Genomic DNA, 23,910 nt, shown 5'->3' on the forward strand with positions numbered 1-23,910 from the left:
CAGTATTCAACATGCTGTAAGACTGAAGAAGGGAAAAACTGTCTGCTCATGCACTTTTTATTTGTTCGTTAGACACAAGGGGAGGAGAGCAGATGAACAGCTACGCAACAAGCTTTTCGACGATCACGAGGGTGTTGTTGCGGGGCTAGTTTGTTTAGCATTGCTTAAAAGGGAACAGCGCAAACACAGGCCGAAGAGAGGAACACATTCGTATGTTGTACGTTCCTCTCTTCGTCCTGTATTTGCGCTGTCCCTCTTTAAGTTTCTTGACAAGTTGGCAATCAAAAAGTAGAGTAATATATATATATATATACACACACAAACCACAAAAGAAAACAGCAGCTAATAAAATAAAACATAATTATAGACAAAACTTATATAAAATTACATGGCATGCGAGCACACGGTTCACGAAAGAAATGGGCAGAAAATGAGAAGGAAGTACCGGAGCATAAAATACACTCAGTGGCGAAAAAAAAAGGCAGCTGGTAATGACACATGAAAAAAAAAAGTTCATGCGGCTCACATGTACACACACAATGCAGTACAATGACCCCGGGTGTAAATAGAACACGGTTTTGAGATTGAAGTGCACTGAAGCGTGACATTTAAGATTATATATATATATATATATATATATATATATATATATATATATATATATATATATATATATATATATATATATATATATATATATATATACCATGGCTTTGTGTGAGTTTGTTAGCGCGACAGTTTTTAGCGAACTTATATGGCTCCTCAAGTTTTGAAATACACCGGACACAAGCGCAATCAGAACAAGAAAGCGTATTTCGATTAATTTTGTCGCTACTTGTGCGCAAGTAACATTGCTGCTTAACGCATAACCTTTCACGAAACTACGCAAATTCAACTTAAGCAGCCAGATAACGCGAAGGGCTGCAGTCTGGGCTTCATCTATATTGTGCTTGGCAAATTAATCGAAAGACGTGATAATGATTAAATATATTATGCGCAGACCCTAAGTAGTGCGACAAGTTGAACATGATCAGCCGTCGGTATTCCTTATAGTACACACGGAGGTGGTGAGGCAGATATTAATCAGTTTATGCAGGTTTTTGGAACTTATCGTTATTTTTATAGCCAAAAAATAATGGTATAAATATAAAAATGTGTAACTTTGTGAAATAAATGAGCAGAAGGCTTGGTGTAAAGCTTATAAGTGGTGCAATGGACCTTTTTTTTTCCGCGCAGAGCGTGAATTGCGCTCTCATCCACGGAAACAGTTATTCGCAGTGGGCGTGTGCATTGAGACAAAAGCGACCAAATGAGTAGCAACACTTTGGCTTTGGTAAGACAACCTGCTGACTACAGAAATCACGTGACCGTCCCGGCTTTAAACATTGTTTAAATGAAGCCTATATGTTTTGTTTCTTTTACAAGCTATGATCGTCCGGTGCCTAATCAAGTTCCATGTTTTCATGTTCCATGTGATTCCATGTTTTAACAATGCTGTAGTATGGTGTAGTAATGCTGTTGTTGGCGACGCCTTTCCTGCTGTATTGTTTTCTTTTTGTGTTAAGGCCGCCACGGTGGCTGAGTGGTTATGGCGCTCGGCTGCTGGCCCGAAAGACGCGGGTTCGATCCCGGTCGCGGCGGTCGAATTTCGATGGAGGAGAAATTCTAGAGGCACGTGTACTGTGCAATGTCAGTGCACGTTAAAGAACCCCAGGTGGTCGAAATTATTCTGGAGCCCTCCACTACGGCAACTCTCATAGCCTGAGTCGCTTTGGGACGTTAAACGCCTATAAACCAAACAAACCTTTTTGCGTTATTGTGCAAATGTGTGTATGCCCACCCGTCACAGTCTCTTTAAGAGCGCAGTATTTATAAATAAATAAATAAATAAATAAATAAATAAATAAATAAATAAGAACACGCACGCGCGTTTCCTCTTCCCCACACAAACAAACAAGCAAACACGCACAGACATATTGCTTAAAGCAAGACGCCTTTCAAGATTGCCCTAAAGTTTTGCTTTCAACAATACTACGGAGCATTTGGTTCACCGAACGGTAAACAGCGCAGGGAACAGTATTTATCCCTAAATTGTAGCATGCTCTTTCCTAGCCTTACTCAGCCAAAATACGGAGCTTGCTCTGTAGTGCGTGGCATGGCAGCAGTCAGCAGGAAAAAACCGCATTGTGAGAAGCCGCTGTCATGATTTCGCGTTCGCTGCAGTAGAATTTAGAGAAGATATTCGGCATGTATTAAGCTACTGCAAGTGCAATCGCGTGCAAGCGTTAGAAGACTGTTCTGGATCATGGCACTGCATCCGAGAAAAAGGCGACTGTAAGCACTGCACGAGGAAGGGCGCGGTGATGAAGATTATGGCAGTCAATAATTTTCACCCCCGCTGGAGTTTACGCTGTTATCGCTCTTGCAGTTTATGCCTTTACACCTCAAGTTTTGTTTCTCGTCGCCGAAGATCTGCCAGCACGGGCGTGAAACAGCGCGCATTTTCAATTCGGCCATTGTGCGCACGAGCGCACGCATGCATGTGCAAAACACGCATGCACTTTCACAAAAACACGAACACACACAGACACTCACGCATGCACACATGCCGCCGAACACAAACACTCACTAGTACGTGCGCACTTGGACAAGCGAGCAGGAGCGAACGCTCGGAGGCAGTGGCGGGCGGGGGGGTCGTTAAAATCCTCCCGCACGAATGTACCGTACACGGCAAATCCATTAGAGGCCCGCTCTCTGCGCCTCTTCCGCGGCCAATATGAGAGAGCTGCCGCACAGCGGTATGATAGATGCGGCCTCACGGAGGGCACGGCAGGCAGCCGTCGCGACGTCATTTGTCAAGAAGTGCGCCGCAGGTGGCCCGGCCGCACTTGTGCGCGCGTCGCGCGTCCAAGACCACCTCGTGAGGGGGCAAGTCTGAATAGACGTCCCGCCCCGGAATGCGGGGCATCGCCTATGCACCGGGCGAGCGTTATGCCTTCGAATGTGATTACATAGATGCCATCTCGCGATGGCATCCCTAATCGGTTGGCACTACACGATCAGTATTTGAGCTGCGCGACGAAGCATGGCCCTGATTTTTCGGTTTCTCGGTGCTGTCGCCAGGTGCAGGGCACGAAAGACCTGAAAAAGTGTGCACTGTGGTTGTCTTGCTTTTTTCGCAGTCAATCACTCCCGTCTAGAAGGCGTGGCACATGCTTATGATTAAGGATTACCTTTGGACTCAGCAAAGTGAGAGCAGAAGCACTATATTCTTGCGAATATATGTTCGTTGAAGTTTTTGGGCTGTGATAGTAAAGGAGATCAGACGGCTGAATAATACTTCACTTGTTATGAAGAATGAATCAAAGAACGAAAGTACAAAAAAGATAGTTAAGGCCACAGTCAAAACAGATGCCGGGTGACTAATTTGTGTGCCGTCCTCCCACCTTGTGCTACTGCTAGAGACTTGAGTCTTCGACCCGCAGCTGATTGCATTTCCATGAGGCGCCTGGTGTAGAACCAATGCTGGTGGTCATAAAACGATAACCTAAATCAACCAATTCAGCATTTACTTCTGCGATCGAAAAATCAATGGAATATATTCTGCTCAATGGCCTCCGACATGCAAGTTTCATTTCGTCCACGGAAACATGAGACACATCCATAGCTTTGATGCCGCTCCTAATCGGCAGACATTGAACCCCTCGTCTTGTATGGCAATCGTCTATTTTCGAGACGTACAGATATCGAAATTAGTAACGCCGCTCTCACTGGGTCCACGTTGGCGCTCGTCAGTCTCGCGCTGCGTGGACTTCGCAGCCTCCTCTGCGTGGCATTGAGATTTTATCGTTTATTAAGGAGGCTGTATCCATGCACACTTGCAGACTTAGCAAGCAGCACGCATTCCTTCCCCTCCTTTACCCCATACACGTCTCTGCCTCAGTGCATGCAGCGTTGCACTCAGGTGCGGCGCTCGGAGGCGGCGACCTACCTGCTTGAAGTCGAGAATGGCCTCGGTGAAGAACTTGAGGCCCATGACCTCCTCGTCCTCGCGGCCGTAGCGGAAGGTGAGCAGCACCATGGCAAAGACACGTCGGTCCTTGAGGTAGGTCGGGTCCACCAGCACCACGCCGTCGATGGCGCTCACGCTGTTCTGGCTGGACGCGTGCACGAACTCTCGCGTACTCAGGTACAGCGTCAGCCGGCTGTTGGGGCTCTGCTTCTTGTACACCCTGCGTGCGACAACGCGTGCTCAACTTTAATGCCCGCCCGGCAAACGGCTGGCGCGCCGAAGTTCTCGAGCGTCACTGCATGCGACGCACAGCCGCCGAGACCAGAGGCGCCGGCCACAAAACATGCTCACATGAAAGCTCATAGATGCTCTCCGCATTCTCTTTTGCCTTCAATCTGTTAAATATTTTCGCTTTACTCTGAGTAGAGATTTTATTCTTCAAAACCGGTTAGCGTTACTAAAAAAGAAACAAGGCGCGCGAAAAAAATTTACAGGGAGTATAAGCACATTCCCTACGTCTGTTCGTACTACAGAGGTGACATTCAAATACAATCTTCAACGTATAACTGACTAAAAAGAGATAATACACCTTCGAAACATTTTGTATAGTGCGCAACTGCGCGCAAACCGTGTAACACAACCGAACTAAAGCAAAATAAAATGCTGCTTACCGTTTTCAAGGCTTTTTGCTTACGGTCTGGCTAAAGAGAGCGGGGAAGTGAACTCTGGTACTGAGGTCGATATTTTCTAAGGAACGATTGAATTAGTGCTAGATGATTACAGTGTGTTTGTGGTGATGTTTATGTAGGCGTGCGCGTGTCATTCCCAACAAATCTGGGCAAAAGCCTTTTGGAGCGGGAAACCGTTTATGAACGCAATTTTTCATATTAAGTAAGATTTCACTATGCAAACAATATATCCGCATATCACCTGACAGCAGCCTTGTATTCCTTTCTATTAACATTTTTGCTATCGTCAAAAGCGTTCCCCATTGGTTTTTTATGACAGCCTTAAATCTTCGATGCGATAGGTGGAAGCACATTAAAATAAAGTTTTTGCTACATATCAGAAGAATGAACGATTACCTTCAAAGTTTCTATAACAGTACTTTACAATATTTCAATTTTCAAAATTTTTGTCCAAAAATGCTGGACATGGCTTCTGGGTTGTTGAGGGACGGTGTACTCACCTCACATGAGCTATCAGCTTAAGGTGGGGTGAGATTTTATGTGTAGTAAAAATAAAATATGCTATAGCAGTGGTGTAATTAAACCTATGGTAATGAAAGTTTCCAGAAATAATGCGAAGGATTAACAAAAGAGACAAAAATTCTCAAGAGAGCTTTTCACAATCCATTTGAATATTTTAATTTTTGCCCAATTGTGCCTTTTTCTTCTAAATGTATCTTAAAACTGCACTGAAGTTACGACCGCGGAAAGGCACATTTATGTTACAGACACTGAACTGCAATCACAGGCCTACAAGAAAAAAGTACATTTCACAGACTTCTTTTTGTTTTTTAGGAAGGAGGGGGCAAATAAGTGACAACACAAAAACAACTACAAAATGTAGTTTTCATTGTAGTTCCAGGTGTGGAATGTGCCTTTCTGCACTGCCAATTTCATTGCTATGAGAAGAGCCATTTCAGAGAAAAAGGTACAAATGTGAAAAAGAAAATAATTCTGTATTTATCTGATTCAAATGCGCAGCTTTTTTCAAGATTTACAATCGGACACTGAAACTGCGCTACGAACAGCGTCATCGCTATTGCCATTAGAAGACGGTGGTTGAGCCTTTCTGCGTTAACATGGTTGGCACCTTGGAGACGTTAGAACCAACTACGTATATTCCTGCGTGTAAGTTGACCTATTTTTACAGCGATAGCAGTACCAGTGGCTATTGGGGCAAATGTCGGCGTCATCTGTGAATAGTCCATTCTAGAGAAGAGCAGCTCAGCTCCTTACTCAAAAACCATCCGCCAGATGCGCCACCCACCACTATTACACATATCTCCGCTCTCCAGAAGACCTCTGGCCACTACAGGCCCACGAGCGAGAGACTTAGTGGCGAAGCTGCCCTCCAGAGGCACCACCCATCAGACACCTCACCCCTCCACCACCGGCCCACCTCTCCACTCAACCTCTATCCACGCAGTAAAAGCATTCATGAGAGTAAAATTGTCAAACTTATTATCGAGGGTACATCCAACTGCTATTGCAGCCTTTTCGCATCGAGTTTCACAATTTTCCTGTTGATTTTCCTTAAAACAACAACGACCATTCAAAACTGGACGGGTCGAACCACGTGCAGTGCATGCCATATGCCGGTTTCCTCTCCTACCAGAATGCATGGAAGTCCATGTGCAAAAAAATCGTAAACGTGTATGTGGATCGGCTCGCGGTAACGAACATTAGAACTGGGTATCATTTCATCCGGCTCGATCGCACTGCTGGTTTCCCGCACTAGTTGCAGACAGCGCGAGAGAAGACTTACGGTTGGCGACATCGTTTCGGGTAATCTGTAGAACGTGCGTCGCGCCGGAATCCTAAACTACAGAATCGTTGGCGGTTGGGCTGCCGCTTAGTCAGCCGAGCCGCACGCGAGTATGGAAGGCGTGGAAGGCGCGTTGTGTTGTCGCGTTTTTATCCGTTTTCCTCCGGCTACTGGTCTTGAGGTCATGTTGTTACTCGTCTGTTGCTTTGATATGCCCGCCCCGCGATGCCAGCAAAGAAGAACCGTCAAGAGAGAGAACGAGCAGTAACGCGAAAGCAGCTGCGACCGTAGCTTAAGGCTTCTGCCCAAATTATGCATCTTTCATTTTAGTGATCATGAAAATCGGGCACTTACAGTATAGAAAAACATTAAAAGTATTTTCTTTACACACTGTACAACTTTTGGGTAACTATTGCTTCTGTGTATTTTTGTGCCAACTTTCATGACGTAACTTTGATCATACCACTGCTACACTATACTTTAATTTTACTACTTCTAAAGTCTCACCCCACCTGGAACGGTTGCGTCTAAAGCAACAGCTAAAGTTTACTTCGAGTTTTTCATTGATGCATGCAGTTGTAGGGGGATATGGACCAGCGCGCAATAGAATAAGACAAAGATGGCGGTAATAGAAGACGTGAGAACATTAAGGATCATCGGATTGTTTCCGAAAAACAAAAGGAGTTCACGGCGATGGAATCGGCAAATCAATTAATGTAGTGAACGACAGGACCGTCGTATACTGTAGGAAATAAAAGTAACCGGAAAACGATAGCTTCGTTTAAAATTTATCGCCTGAAACCAGCACCGCTGCAGATGATAGGGTAGTCTGCAGTATAGTGTCGCTTAAAAAAAAAAGGTAAAACAGAAAACCGCTTTTGTGTTACAGTTAGGCTGCCGATAGATCATTGTGTGATGCCTGGGTGTAGTAACTGCTACTGCATCCCTGTTTTAATTCGCATTCGGAGTCATGGGTGTGGCAGAACATGCTCTTCCAACTGCTGATTACCATTTCGATGCCGAATTCCTAATCACAAGGAAATGCGGCGCTTAATGTAAAACCGACTTTGACATACAGACAACGTACAGGCGAGGATATTAAACTACTTACATAAGTAGTTCACAAATAACAAACAAAAAGAGATAAAGAGACTGCTTATTTTAATTTGGAACTGATGTTTTAAGCCAACCGCGCGGTTTAATTTCCTTTTAACAAGGAGAAGGCATTCCTATGGAAATAATACTTGAAGAACACACTCAAGCGTAGTTGAAACAAGAGAAAAAGAGAGATAAAGAGAGAGACAAAGAAAAATAAACGAAGGAGACTATGCAGCGCACGTGATCTGGAAACCTGGATCTAGTTTTTACTTGTCCTCAAAAATGTCGGAGACCTCGGTCCTTCAGGAGAAAGAGATGAAGGAGAATCACAGCCGCCTCGACACGCGCGGTACAAAAACATTCCTTGTGTCTCAGCGTGTCCACGCCCGCTGCGTAGCTTATTTTTCTGGCCTGACCTCGCCTCTTTGCACGCGCCCTGGTTCCTCCACGCTCTTCGTTCGGCGTCCGCTCTCAATTACGCCTGTCGTGCAGCGGCCGCCGGCATTGCTTGTCCGCCTCCGCGTGCCGGGGGCGAGAGGAAGCCCCCCTACATCTCTCGAGTCCAAGTCCTCGGCTCGAAGTGCGCGCGCGCGTTTCCTTTGTGTGGAGTTTTGAGCAAACTGCTGCCGCTCTGCTGTCGCTAGTCGGCCAGTTAAGTTTCTTTCTGCCTCTACTTCTTACCTGCTTCACTCACGCGGAAAATCTAGAGGGCAAAAAAATTTACCAGGGCTTTGAATGCGCGAGTGCCCACGTGTTTCCAGAATTGGGACTACCCACTTCGCGTTGGAGAACACGCTGAAGGCTTCCTCTCAGTGAAGAAACAAAGGAGAACAAGGAGTCAAAGCATCGCGAAAATCATCAGAGTGTGGTATTTTGGCAGTTACTGTTCGCCGTTAAGTCCTTTAAGGGGGCCTCAGGTTCCCGCAGTGGGAGCACTTTGAGGGCAAAGACACTCTTGTTTCGCGAAGTGCCCCGGCTGCAATTCAACGAGCGCATAGAAAGAAAGCCGCTTCCACAGATATGCGCGCACACACAAGCATTCAAAAAAGAGTTAAACTACCTTTCTGCACTTGCTGGTTAAAAAGAAAACAGCCGACGATATCTTTGATATCGTGTTTTTATTCTGTAAAGTCGGCACGAATAGGAAAGCAGAAACTGAAATAAAAACGAGAATGAAAACAGTAATCTGCGACCAAGATAGAACTAAACTCTCAGGCTTACCGAAAGCACGTAGGGGAACAGTTGTAAAAAAAAAAAAAACTGTGAGATACGCTTGCAGTGTTCCGGACCTTTGTTCATCTTTCTGATGATAGGTGGCATGGCTAAAAACGAGTCATGCCGCTTAGTTTAATAATACTAAGTGCAAGTCCTGTGGACGGAAAAGGAAAATAACAAAAAAAATATGTCAAGCAAGAATCGAGCATTTGCGTAGAATTAGTTTAACGATCTCAAGACGTAACATAATAGAAGTCGGCTATTTCAGGTACTTCAAAATACCCTTAGAAAGAGCACACTTTTGATAAGAGCTGTTTATTTCCAATTTCGTATGTTCTAATTGATAATACAGATTTAAACATTTAGTACGATATGCGAGAAATGATTAGTTTAGTCGTGCAGTGCGAAAGACAGAAACATATATTGAAAGCCCCCCTCTCTTGCGTTGCTTCTATTATCAACAAAAAAAAAGGAGGGCAGCAGCTAGTACGCAGTTTAGTTTACCGCCACGTTGTATTATTTATGGTTTCAAGGTAATATATTGGAACGAAGTCAATATTTCAAACGCTATGCTCATTATCAAAAAGCGACTCATAAATTTTCCAACGTGGAAGCAAACCATTCCTCAGTCTTATTAAGTGTCACTCTAAAACAATTGGAGATATATTCTGTTAACATGCTCTTCCTCTAGTTATAATATTTTCAAGAGTTTCTGTACTGTACGTTCTAGTCGTATTTGCTTTTTCCGTCTTCTTGTTGTGCCGTTGTCATAAAATATGAAGACCACCCATTTTTTTATATTTTTCAAAATTAGGCGCTGCCTTAACTGAAGAAAATGCGGATTTAAGCAATGTTATGCACTCTTAGAAGCGATTAAGAAAAAGACAGAAGGAACGTGGACATTTTATCGACCAACCATAAATCGCTAAGGCCACTGTCAGCTTTCCATTATAGACTCAGAGATTCAGATTAGCATCTTAGAGGCCAGAAACTATTGGACTCGCATTGTCTTCCCTGCTCTTGGAGCGCGTAAGTAGCATTTTCGGTAATAAAGTCGCCAGGAACGGCATGAGTGCTTTGCACAAGCGAGTCGAATGCAGAAGCACGGAGTTAAAATCGACCCTAGGGTCACCAAATTCGAAGACGCCGCTTTCCGAAATAGAGGTTGTAAATCTTATTTTAAGTGCGCCCTGCTAGACAAAGCGACATCTCATAAAACTGTTTTATTAACTCCAGTTGTCATTCAAGCGCGTTTTTGGCCTCTTATCTGAGAGTCTTTGTCAGCGCTTGTGCAGGGTGTTGGGCTTGGAACCACTCGCCTGCTAGTAGCGCAACGCTTATGCTGTCTTACATATACCAAATAATACACACAAAAGACGCTTGGGCGCCTGTGTTTACCTGTCAGCTCAGCCTGCGCATTCGTTTTATTCTTGTCTTACGGCATCGAATGCGAAAGCCTTGAGTGCAAACGTGGCGAGTTGAATATGTTCCCCAAGAGAATAGAGCCTGGCGAAAGTCCGTTACCTTGTGTTCTAAAATTACGAGGGAATGGTATCCGGATCAGGACCGCGCCGGAAGTTCGCAGCATTCATGTTTCTGGCAACACCCTGCGTTCGTTTATGCATTGCATGCTCTTGCCTAGGTTGCATAGTGGTACGAATACGACTGTAAATGGCAATTTGAAATGCGTCGTGCTATGAGGAAGAGCAGTCAGGCGCACAGCGACTTCTCATCCGCGGTTGTTTCAGCGTTCTTCCTCGCTTTTAATGTATATAATCGCGAGGACGAAACGTTTGTGGTGGATGCTTTCTTCGTCAATCACACAACAGTACTGAAGATTAAGAAAGCAGCGGAAGGGTGAAAATGGGGCAGCACTTAGAGGGCTGGTAAGTAAGCAATCAGTGAGTGAGTCAGTCTTTGTTACGACCCAGTAGTGGTGAAAACTCAAGAAGCAAGAAGTGATGTAAAGTTAGTGGGTAAGTAGGCAAAGTAAGCAAAGTAAACTGAAGTCGATTCTCTGAACCCTTACAGCTACTGATGTTCAAGTGACGAGTATGCAGACGATCGCTAATGTCATTCAGCAGAATAGGGTATTTATATTTCATTTTTAGTGCATAGACAGACAAGCGTCACAACGTGAGGTATGGTCAGACCTAGCTTAAAGGCAAACTACACCACTGTGGATGATAGGAGCAGTGATGGACTCATCGTACACGTCAAATGATTATCTGTTTTGTGTTAGAGGGCCTTGGGACGCTTGCGTTCATGCCAAGTACGGCACAGCATAACACGAGGGAATATTCGACTATTCTAACTGATGTGTCGCCTTAGAAGGCAATGCCGCCGCAGCTGCAGCTGACGCTACAAGCTGCCAGATCTGACATTTAAACGGCACTAGGACAACCAAGCAGACAATACAGAAACCCACGAAACCACTTTGCCACTCTGGTGCTCGAAACAGGGTACGTCCCCAAACGACATAGCGTGATCTGCTAGCAATACTGGTGCAACCGGAGGCTTTTGCGCTACATCAGCTTGGTGACCATAACGTAGCATTTTCAAGAGAGCAGCGAATTCACCGGAATCATGTCACGGTGCTTCGCAAATTAGTGGTGAGACTGGCGAGAGAAATACGAACGTTGAACGCTGCTCACTGCGGGTGCATATACTGAAGAACCAGTGCCATTAGTGAAGGCACTGGTGAATGAATGGTGAGTGGGGGGAGGGGGCAAGGTTATCGCTTGCAGTGGCTAAGAAAGCGCCTGCGACAACGACACCACCTCAAAGTGGGAATGGTTACATTGTAATTGACACTGCACTTCAAGAAGCCTTCGCGACTGGAAGAACAGTAATTGTCCAAATAATTTTCTAATGTGCCGCCTTCAGTTCCATCCCTCAGAGCATTGTGACCAGCCCTCATGGAAGGCTTCAACACATATCGATCACTCCCCCGGAGAATATCTTGTCGGAAGTTGTGATAAGCGGTTCTAGTTGTTGGTGAAAAATTGTGTGCAGGGCGCGCAACTGTCTCTTGGAGAACACCTTCGCTGCAGTGCACAGGGTTGGGGGAGGGAAGTTAAAGAGATAGAATAGAGAACGGGTCCGGAGGCGGAAACGGCGGCAAGAGCACGGCACAATGCGGCACGAAGAGCGTGATACACAGGTACGAGAAACTGCGGGCGGGCACACATTGCGAAGCGCGCACTGGTGTGAGTCGGAAGTTGTGACAATATACTTGCGGTCACAGCACAGGCGACCTCAATTACATTTAATTAAGAGCATGAGGAGTGGGTAGGTGGCTATATTCGCAGATCAATCATTCTATGATCTGATGGCGAGCGCTGCCTAATATGATGTCTTAATCCTATGCACTTATTCGCCGACCGAAATACCAAAAAGGAGGGCGCTGTTCCTGTACATTTAAAACATCCGATCGCACTTAGATAAAAAGCGCTGCTCTGCTACCACCGTTCACGTTTCTTACTTCGTACAAGGATTTTGCATCAAATCGTTGTACTGTTTGAGTGTTCACGCTGAACGCCGTCCCCACTTGGCATTATCATTTTTAAGCAAGATGTCACCAGACTTATCTCGAATGACCACCGCCACGCTCAACTGCTTCCACATTGTTACAGATTGCTGCAGTTGCTTTTGGTGCCTTATTTTGAAGGTCCCTCGCTAACTTGAAATTCGGCCCGGCTGAGAGCGGCAGGGGATTCTCTTCGACGACCGCCGAGCACGCTCGCTGCTATCGCCGCCGCCGAGTCATTCAATTCTTTGTGGGCGCAGGCCAATCCAATGAACAGTTTTTTTTTGGAAGGCGTTCTCGCTGCTTTCTTGACAGCCGGACTATTGTCACCACTACGTGACGACATCTAAAACATTCGCTGTACTAGGAAGGGACAGGTAAGGAAGATAACTCTAACAGCCTTTTCTTTTGCTAAGTATTTCAGATACATAGAACATTTGCCTATTTACAATCAGTTTTTCTTCCACTAAATAACTTAGTGTGCTAGAAAAATATGTATAAAATATAAAGCAACCAACTGTTGATAATAAAGAAACACGCTATAGTGTGGCACAGCGTCATTATAAGTGCCACTCACTATGTTATTAGCTGCAGCACTATTATGTTTGAAAAGACAAGGTAACCAAAACAAACAGGCAACAATTGTAAACATGTTTATGCGTTCTCTTTAAGCTTACGCAATATATATATATATATATATATATATATATATATATATATATATATATATATATATATATATATATATATATATATATATATATATATATATATATATATATATATATATATATATATATATATATATATATATATATATATATATATATATATATATATACATGCGTAAAGCACCAAGGCAAGACATCTGCTTTCTCAAAATAAGCTAGTTTTAGAAGGCTGAACTTCATTCATTTCGAGATTAAAAAAAAAGGAAAAAAAAGCAACAAGCAGGCTACACAATAACTGGAACACCATGACGCGCACAAGGAAAGCAATGCCGCGTGTCGAGTACGCTTGTTTGTGCGTTTTTTTCTTTTTCATTTGTGCTATGTACTTTTTAGCGACATGGTACACCTTCTTGCGAAAAATCAGGAGGAAAAAAATTTCCGCAGTCATGGCAACGAAGTTGTTTCTCCCTTAATCGCCTCACTAGTGACACAAGCTGCAATTTTTTTTTCTTTTTGAAACTCGAAGAGTCATTATACTATGCCAGCTTTGCAACTGGCATGCACTGCTTACACCGGCGAAGAACCCGAAGGCGAAAAAAGTCTTACGCGCGACTCTATAGGCGCATGCGAATGACTGAACGCACATCGGCGAGAAACAATTTTCTAGGCTACGTCGATAAAACAGTTCTGTAGATAGAGAAAAGAATGCGAAGAGCGAACATCATTTTCACCCCAGCCAGCACACTGCGTGACCATTCCCAACGATCTTTTTTTTTTCACGACTGGGTGCCATGTTTTGCTCGTTTCTTCCTCAATCAAATGGCTCTCGCTTCTTTGGAGCCATTTGACTTGAGAGTGCTGCGGCCTCTTTCGTAAAAAGTCAGCACTGGTTAAGTGGAGCAATGCTTGTAATCGACTAACCTTGGTTGCATTTGTGAAAAAGAGGAGCATGAAACAGCTTACAGCTGGCGTCAGTTTGACATATGTGTGCTTGTTGAATGGGGAACACAAGAGTGAGAACTGAATAAATGCGGGAAAGAAAAAAAAAATGAGCTCAGTAATACTCGGCGCACTGGAGCCAGCGCTGGCCAATGTTCTGTGTGCATGCGCATGCTACTCTTTGATCACTCTTGAGTTCTTTCGATCAGCGCTGTGCTCAATCGTTCAAAGTGCAGGCGGCTTCTAATGGTAGCACGAAAGCTCGCAAGAGAGATGCGGCGGGACAGACAGGGCTATTTTGTTTTTTTAAAGAGAGCATAAAAAGCAATGCTGAAGGCATCAAAGACCGCCAACTCAATTTTTATTTTTTAGCCCTTTATAGCATGAGGGTTAATCTGCTCTTCGAACGTGCTCTTCGCTGCGTCTTTTGGAGCCGGCACGCTCATGGCGAATATTCGATTTTGAACTCAGCAATCTTTGCCTGACGTTGATGGAATAGATGGGCTTCGTGTACAAAAAACGGGTAAGCAGGTATCACCTTCACAGTTTTGTTTTATTAAGCTTCTTCAGGATGTGTTTCGTTTTTTTTTTCTCGCGTGCGCGCGCTTTTTCCCAGCGTCCGAGACCCCTCCTAGGGCTGCGCTGCAGGCAGCGGAGCCCTCGATGCCCGACTTCGTACCAGGCCGGTTCGGCACTGGGTGGCGCTTATATTTTTGCGAGCTCGTTTTCAGCGCATCTGACGTGCTTTGATGCATCTGGCGTGAGACATAGTATATTTTCACAATTTGATCACTGGCTGCATTATTCACGCATATTTTTGTACTGCAGGGAGGGAAACATCGTTGTTTGCTGCGTTTCATAACAATGGGCAAATCTGTTGTTCCTAGAAATAAAGGTTTCAATAAAAGAAAGTGAATGCCAGTCGGAAACGAAGAGCTCTTAAGAAGAAGAGCGAAGAAAAACGTTTACTTGTGCCATAAAAAGCAGGCAACGTAATATACACGCACAAACAAAGAGCAAGACGGAATAAGTAGGTTCATTTTTTAAAAATTCCATTCCACGATAAATCGTCGTTGTTCTCAGTAGTGGTCACCGTTTCACCTATGATTGTAACTGATTGCCGCAGCAAAGTCAAACATTTTTTTTTCAGCGTGTCACACGTTCGGCTGTGGCATCTCGAAAGAAAAAAAGAGCATGGCACCCAAAACGAGAAGAGAAAGGTGTAGATTGCGCAAAAAAAAACATCTAAATGTAGACAAGACCATAACGTAAGGACACGCACACAAAAACACAAAAACTCAAAACACCTCGAAACTTCGACTGAAATATAACCATATAAGTTAGAGATGTCTTCGGTAAGTATTACGAAGCAATCAAAATAAATTCGCCAGTGTTGACATTCATAGACTGTTCACTGAAGTCGCTGTGCATTAACCTCCTCTCGCTTAGCAGAAGTGCATGTAAAAGCTAGTATTACTCTTCCCTTAGGCGCACATGTAATGACATTGCGCGCCTAATGCCTTAATTTAGTTAGTGCCATAATTTTCGGAGCTGGCTCTACATGTTCATATTTAATTCAATTATACGTCGTGGTGATAATAGCGCCTGAAAACCATATAGAAAGTTCACCTAATCATAAACCATACCAGTAAGCATAAAATACCGAAAATATTGCTAAAATTCACTAATGAAACTATCTTAGAGAAAATCGGGCCACTTTTTAGTAGGCAAATTCGAAAAATATTCATGCTCTCACGTGTGACCGCTCAAGCTGACAGTGTCAGTTATAATTACCATTAAAAATGGACCCAGTCGCAACCAAAATGTGCTGGATCGTATAATCGAAAATAATGAATAAATTGTTTCTTACTGGTACTTGTTAGGAAGGTGTGTTAGGATATTGTGGGCGGCTTGCTAGTGGGTTGGCGCCGAAATTATAATTAATCAGGCCAACCTGTATAGCGCTGCACTCTCCGTAAGTTTTTTTTTTTAGGGAGGGGGGCAGCGACAAACTTTTCCACCCCGTGAACAAGCAAACAAACAAACAAACACTTTCAGGCGCCGCGCACAAACGAGACGCTGATATTGAAAGGCAAAAAAAAAACCGCAAAGAACTAGGAAAGAAACGCGAGAAAAAGCTTCGACTTTACGAGGGGCGCATACGAAGGGTACCGTGGCATTCAACCCGAAGCGCCCCGTTTCCTGAAGCGGCCGCCTCTGTGGCCACTTCCGACCTCGTGACACTGCACAAGAAGCGCCCACGACACTAAGGGGAGGGGGCGGAATGGAATGACCTTTCACTACCCCCGTCCACGCGGGAGGTGGAAAGCGTGTTCTGGAAGAACAGATCCATGAAGGCGCCTCGGCTTCCTCGGCCGCGAACGTGAACGGAAGGACAGTGCAGGCACAAACTTCGTGACAAGGTGTCTGTATCGAAGTTATGTGCTGTTCCGTTTGCAGCGATGACGACGAGACTGCGCGTTTCATGGCAGAATGAGCTGTGGTGAACTCATTAGAACGGCCTCCCAAGAGTCAACGCATGACTCACGCTAGAATCTGGTGTACGGACGCACAACGTGCCTTCCAGAGGAGCCCACACAAGCCAACCGCTGGCCCACACGAGGACTTAGCTACCAAAATGACTTTACGGCGAGGCTGTCCGATGCCCATGTCCGGGCGAGACTCTCCATTAGGAGGGATCAGGTGTGACCTGACTGCATATCCTCACGAAGTGTCCGTCCAGAGAAACGCCTCGCAGTCGGTGACCTGGTTCTCCTACGCCGACCGCACCGTGAAGTTGGCAGAGTGGTAAAGTTGCTGTCCAGGTACCAGGCTCCTCTTCCGAGTAACCAGGCAGCTGGAACACGTAAAGTGTCAGCATTCGCGCATTCCTGAGCTGTCACACAGCACGCGAGGACCGGCCGCGTGATTCGCGGCGCTGACTAATAAATTACAGGAAGTCGGAATGGCCGAGAGCAACGAGGATGTTGACCCTAGTTCTGCCCGAGCAAGAGGAATAGGGGGAGCGGACTTTTAATTGGGGAAAGTCGGCGTGTTAGAACACTGGAGTAGTTGACGTCTCAGTATAAAGGGCGGCGTTTGATTCTGAAAGATAAGCGCGTGCCAAGTGATGGGTAAAGTACACAGCACACAACACATGTTTGACAAGTTTTGAAAAAAGAGTCCAAAAAAAAAATTGGTCAGTTTCAGAAAACGTATAGCTTGAATAACTACTCCAGAGGCGGTACTTGCACATGGCTCTTCGTCGTGAGCGCAAAGCGGCGTGTGTGTGAGCACATGACTGTAATATCTGGCGCCACTCGGGTTGGCAGTGGCCGCGACGTATTCTTGGTGTGGGCGGTCTCTTGTTCTTAAGCCGAGTATAAACAGAATTTTTCACTAAAAATGCCATGCTTCACGCCAACTTGTTACTGAAAATTTTTGGTTTAGAGAAAGAAGGAGGGAGGTACGATTCTTCGACCCGGTCCCTCCCCTCGAATCCGCCTATGGCTACTGGCACAATACAAAATTGAGATTGTTTTTTGAGCCAGTCCTGCGGGAAAACACATAAAGTGTGCCAGGCAAAGACAAAACAGAGGTGACATATATGAATACAACTGCAAGGGTTAAGCACATTACAGTTATTATAGCTTTTACTCTCTTTTCTTTGCGCTCGGATGCACAAGTGCGCGTCTTTGCTCCTCAAGGGAGACAACAGGGCAGGTTGCTGGAAACGCTGTACTAGCGCTGTTGTCCAGACACCGGGACAACGCCAATTGCTAGCCTCGTACTTGCTTCCAAAAGGCGGAGGTCGGTATGCTCGGAGAAAAAAACATGATGCCAAATCCAAAGAACTTTAACCGCTCAGGGATCTGATGTCACTCCAAAGACACACGATGGCGACTGGTCGAGGTCCTGATGTCGCTTTGAACGAATCATGTCCGCAAAAACTGGCATGAGATGCTATTTTTTCCCGTTTCGCTTAATGATTTTGGAGACAATGCACAGGGGCTATTCAAGGTGTGAAGAAGAAGAAGAAGGGAATTAGACTAGCCGCACTGCCATCGCTCAGAGCGAGAGCCTGCTGACTCTGACAGACCAGGTGCTGTGTTTCGCCGCCGTGGTTTCGCTGCCGCCTAAGCGCTGACGTAAGCCCCCTTACAAATGATTGTGCTTTGAACTATCGAGGGAAGAACATGTCGAATGCTAGGCGGTGAAACCACGCTCGAGTAAGCGTGGAGAGGGTCTGCGGCATGGCCAGGAAGTAAATTCGCGGTAAGGCGTTGTATATACTGCTGTAAATATTTATGGCATAAACAACTTTCCAGCGCATTTTCTCCTGGGTCACCGTAATACCGCAAGTCCTAAGACACAAAAAAGATCCCGGGGAAAAAGAATGAATCTATACTGGAGCACACGTAAAAGCTGTATTTATAGCTTTACAAGCAAATAAGTGTACGGTCGCCCGCCGGTTAACTTGCTTTAGCACCGAATATATCAAAGTGCGTTTTCGGTAATGTCTGTATCTGATATAATGTCCAGTGACAGGACATTCCCGCAAGACTATCGTGAAAGAATCGTCCCGCATGCGACAACGGCGAACGAAATTCTTTGTCTTCTAGCCCGTTATTTACTTATCTGCTTCCCATGGCGCTGCCGTTGGGTGTCGGCACGTTTACACTTGAACTCATGTTTCTCATTTAGGCAAGAAACACGCTTCGCCGGAGGCATCCTGTGTGCTGATTGCCTTTGGAACGAGCAGCAGTGTTTATTTTGTTTGATTAGTTATCTCGCCGACGCACACGTCTAAGTGCACTTCTGTGACGGTGTCCGGTCGCATTCTGTCTTTTGCACACGTTCTTATTAAATTGTTACCGCTGTTCGCTGGTCTATACCCCGTGCGTTTCCGTGAAGTCTTCGAACGACGACAACAACAAAAAGAACCGACTGTGACGCTCGAGGTTAGCTGCCTATAACGGTATGTACCATTAAAAATGTTCCTCTGTCACTAAATGCGACATCGTTTTTGGGACTTGCGTTCCCAAGCGCATAGCGTTGGTATGTGCTCACTTTAATTTTGCATGTGGGCCAGTGGCTTCCTCTATATTGCATTTTCTAGCTAAATTTAAAATTTCGGGGTTTTTTTCAGTGCGAAAGTCTTCTGCCGACACCGCTAAAAAAGTTCCAGAGTAGTGTTTGATGCTTAACAGGGCTGATTCGTGAGCTCGGGAACTAGCGGTATGAATCCAAGCTGTAGTGTATTGTTTCCTTGATCTCTAGTGCATAACAGGGTGGCTGTGTGCCTTTGTTGCCCGCCGTGTGAATACCAGTCTGCAAGCTACTAATCAGCGAGCCTCCTTTAGCTTCTTCCTCCTGTCTTCTGCAAGATGGCTCCGTTGCCTTAATTGTGTTTGTGTGGCGGTGCACGCTTTACAGAAGGAAGCAGCTGTTGCGCTTGCATGGAGACGCGTGACACCGCTAACAAAGCGCACGGGAGAAGTTGCGACAGGATTGTAAACAAAAGAGAGAAAATACGTATTCACGGTCGAGCTGCCTCGATGAAACCTCCTTGGTAAATTGAGCGGCAATGGTTGAAAGTGGCGTGGTTGAAAGATAGTCAGCTGGCGACGATCGGGACTTTTCCTATTTTCTGCTTTTCATATTTGTTTTACTTTTCATCACTCTGTTATTTTATTAGTTTTTTTGTGTACGGTGCTATAATTTACATCAATCTACCGAAGAAAAAAATTCCTACTTCGTATTCCAGGACCTTCTAAAACAATACGTGTGATCTGTGCGAGCTGTCGGTTTTCAGGAACAATAAAATTATTGTTGTGCCCACCCTTTTCAAAGAATAAAAGATATTCCGGAACTGTTTCTTTCATCTAGATGCTGAAGAGACGCCATTGCACCGTAATCTGCAATGCCAGGCGGGAAAAAGGATGTACTGGCGGGGCCTTTTCATATCGCTGGAAAAAGCGTTAGAGAAGATAGGTGCAATGCATTGCGTCGTGTCATTCGCCATCGTAGCGTGTTTTTATTCATGAGCTTCCCTTTGAGTGATGATAATGCACCAATTAAAGAAATTTGTTTACGTGCTCTGTTATTTCATCAACAAGCTCTCGAATAAAAAAAAAGTAATATGTGCAGATCCTACACTAGCGCTGCGACCCTTAGCATAGGCTCAGAACAAATTTCGACAACCGCGGTTCTGTAATGTGGGTCGAAATCTCATCACACGGATGTTTTAAAATTCCGCCTGCATATAAAGGTTTTCATCGCGGCAGGAAAATTGAATCCGCGAACTCGTGTTGATCAGCGGAACGCCGTAGCCACTCAGCCACCCCGATAGAGTGTTGTATTTTTTAGCAATGACTGCAAATGTTCGATGATAGCTGTCAATGTATGATAAGTATTTCCCACGCGACTTTATTGCAGTCTAGAACGTGTACTGGTACTACTATTTCAGCAAACATTTCACTCTTTTTCCATGATGATAACGACGGCTATGGCGACGCCGAGTTCAAAATTTCGAATCTCTCCATGGTACAATTTATATCCGCCGTATGCAGGTTCGACGACTTCACCAGATTCGTTTTCCGCGCGGCTGAGTTTGCGTATGGTGCTGCATACGAGTATCCGTCCCCGAGAGTGATGCGCGAATAGTCGCTGTTGTCGCGGCACCGTAAACAATTTTACGCAGCCAGGCAAACAATGCTTTCCTGCCAAGTCATCTAGAGCATTGAAAGAGTACGCGTAAAACGCAAAGCCATATAAGCGCGCATTTCTCCAAATAAGTATAAAGTTATAGATATGCGCTTTCCTCGATTTAGGCAAATGTATTTTTATTATTAGGCACATTCTCCACACCAGACGCGTATAAGCGGCCCCTCGTCGCTCCGGCCACCTCCCTGCCAAAGGAGCGGACAGTTATAAAATTAGACGACTCCCGCCAATGTTAACTTGAATTAAAGAAGCCCGGAGCGTTCCTCACTTGCGGTAAGGAAACCGTATAGGATATGGAGCGTTCTATAATTGGACCCAAAGTGTGCCCGCTTGCCTAATGTTTCAAAAACATGTAGTTTGGAATTTTGTCTCAATGCTGCAGTCAGTGCGCTTATTTCCATGTTTCTGCACCGGAGTGCGTGCATGTAGCCAGCTTTTAAAATATCTCACAAGGCGCGTTCGTTCAGCCAGTCAGCGTCTTATCATAGCGAAGGGCGGCAATAATGAGCGAGAGTATGCAGGTGTGCGCTGGGCGCATGCCGAAGCCAGCGTCATCTGCATGCCCTTACATTAAGCAGAACACAGCCTCTTCCCCTGGCTCCCATCACACTGTCCCTATTTGCCACTTGCGCCTGGCGACTGCCAGTGTCTGGAAGTAGGAGTGGCTGCTTTCCCAGATCGATAAAAACAAAACAAAACGCACAATAAAAAGTTTCCTTCGGCTCTTTTATACATAAGATTACTTCTCCTCGCAGCGTGGCGAGGGCTTTGCAAGGGAATCAACAGGGGACGTCGCAGGGATCCACTCCGCCGAACAACTTAGCAGATGAGGCTCACGCGGGCAATCGTCGGGTGCGCCGGCGCCCATTGCCGTCTATTTCGCCGCTTCGCGCAGTGATAAGGCACTGGTTGATTAATATTCGGTACTTGCGCGATATGATTGACGAAAAGTCCCGGGTGCAGATCCCCGGCGTTTTTTGTGTGTAAATATACGAAGGAAAGCCAGGAGTGCCGTGCTCGGTTCGCAATATTCGGGCTATCATTTCACGGGCGAATGCAAATAATAGACAAGCACGAGTCATATCTGGGGCTCACAGCTGCCCAGAAGGACAGACTGCCATGCATCGAACAGAACCGTGTTCAAGATCAATTGCGATGGCTGCCATTCACGGCATCTGGGAAACTCGAGAAGCGCTTTTACGGGAAACTCAAAAACAGCCCCCCCCCCCCCCCCCCGTGCCGCCCCATCCTTCAAGATAAAAAATGACACCACGAAAACGTGGATCCCTTCTTGCGTGCAAAGTAGACTAGCTTAAATCTAAGGGGATGACGCAAGCTCAACACCGGAGGTCAGAGATAACTCTTCGAATACAGCGGGAGAGAACTGAGCGCAGCTGTTCTTCGTAGAATGCGCTAAGAGTACAGTTTTTGCCAAAGGTAACTAGGCTAACAGTTTGCTTCTCAGTCGTATATTGAAGCTAATATGCCAGCCCTGAAGCCAATCTTTGTATGGTAAGAAGAACCCTTGTCCTCACCTTCCGAGAACTTTTTGATCTTTAGGGAAGCCGTAAGGACTCTGCTATTCGAATGAGAAGCAAACCATGCAGCCTGGATACTTTTGGCAAAGACTGTACAAACGCGATCAAAACATTACGGAACGCGTGTTCTCGGAAGAAAGTTTATTGAAGCTCTACCTCGCTACCCGGTTACATGGTATGGTCGGCAGCGGAGAGAGCATGCACGTCCCCTCTTATCTTGACACATATATCACGCGACTGGATTACGTCACCGCACTGAAATAATTTTTTCCCGCCCATTCACGTCTCCTAAACGTTTGATCGCGATAGTACGCAATCGCGGACCGCACTAAAAAGCTGCACCGCCGTTACGCCGGTAAAAAAACGAGGATATAGTTTCAAGTACCTGGAGTGTTTAGACTTTCACCTTTTTGATCTCCCGTTCGTCATATATACAATAACTCTGATTTATTTCGGTTCTCTTTTGTTTACCGAAAGGATTTACTGTCGTAAGTACGGTAATAAAGAAGCAGCAGGCGTTGTAAACATCAAGCAGTAACCGACGACGACAGAATAAATCCAACTGCAGGAGATTCCAGCAGCGTACGAGCGAAAGAAAGAACGACGACAGGACAGGATATCGAGGCGGGTTGAGCCTACGATCGAGAACGACAAAAGCAACGATCAAGCCCTAAGAACGTAACAGCGTGCCTTTTGGCTGCAAGCAGTCGGTGAGACTGCGAAGGGGGCTTTCTCGGCGCTGCTTCGAGCATTGCGATGTGTCTTATATGGATAATGACGTCCGTGCTTTCAAAAGGAGCAGAAGCCGCGGGGCGTGAAAAAGCACACCAGCCCGCACTTACCGAGGCACTTACGCGGCGGGGCCGTTTCTGAGGAGCGGATTTACTTGAGCGCTTTACCCGCTGCCACTGGCGCCGCTGTCGGGTACAGCACGGTTTAGTGCGAATATTCAAAGCATGATGGAGGGCCCGCCTTTTGAGAGCATTTTCCTGCTAAAAGAGAGGGCTACGCTACCCCTTACTGACAGGCGGGTCTTTATCGTTAGCTCTATGTGCGTCCATAGTTTGGTTGTATACAGTGCTCTAGTCTATTTTTTTTCAGGAAACCTCAGTCTTGCTCAACAGTGAAGGCACACAGCTCTACATTCGTGAGAAATTTGCCTAAGGGGATTATTCGCTAATAAAGAATGTACGCTGTATACCGCCATAAATCATTAGCCGCGCAGTCATGTATGCAATAGAGGGAGTGTTGCGAGAAGTGAGGCGTTAAGATGCTTGTATTTTCATTCTGCATCAAGGATCTCGAACGTGGCATTATTATCAAGAATTTTCATCATCTTGTGTACATTTCGGCTCTCCGGTGCGGCGCCGTCTAAAAGCTGATCGCATAAAAAGGCAACATGCTTCTCTCTAAAATTCGCCGCCAATGCGTTCCTGCGTCACGGTGCAGAGATAAAAGAGTGAAAGCTACAGTGCCGTTCTTGAACGAAAGTGGTGCCATTTTAGAGCCTGCGTTGCCTACTCACAAGAAGTGGATGTTAGATTATCTTCTGCATAGCTGCATCAAGTCCTGTGCGGCGCACGCTGACGTACCACTAACGACTCACGTGATGTGCGACATATTATGGCATTACGCATAGCAAGCAGGAAGAATTTAAAAGCACTGGGCAAGGAATCACTAAGAATTACT

At 45.5% G+C, this 23,910-nt stretch overlaps 1 protein-coding gene across 1 annotated transcript in view; it reads right to left on the minus strand.

Moving 5' to 3' along the window:
- LOC144117161 (phosrestin-2-like) overlaps positions 1–23,910 on the minus strand; it is a 451,116-nt gene that overhangs the window by 47,265 nt on the left and 379,941 nt on the right. The window contains exon 5 of the mRNA XM_077651226.1: positions 3,992–4,232. Coding sequence (XP_077507352.1) covers positions 3,992–4,232 — 241 coding nt within the window. The remainder of the gene's footprint in view (positions 1–3,991; positions 4,233–23,910) is intronic.

This window comes from Amblyomma americanum, chromosome 1 (genome assembly GCF_052857255.1).
Source record: "Amblyomma americanum isolate KBUSLIRL-KWMA chromosome 1, ASM5285725v1, whole genome shotgun sequence".
Classification (NCBI taxonomy): domain Eukaryota; kingdom Metazoa; phylum Arthropoda; class Arachnida; order Ixodida; family Ixodidae; genus Amblyomma; species Amblyomma americanum.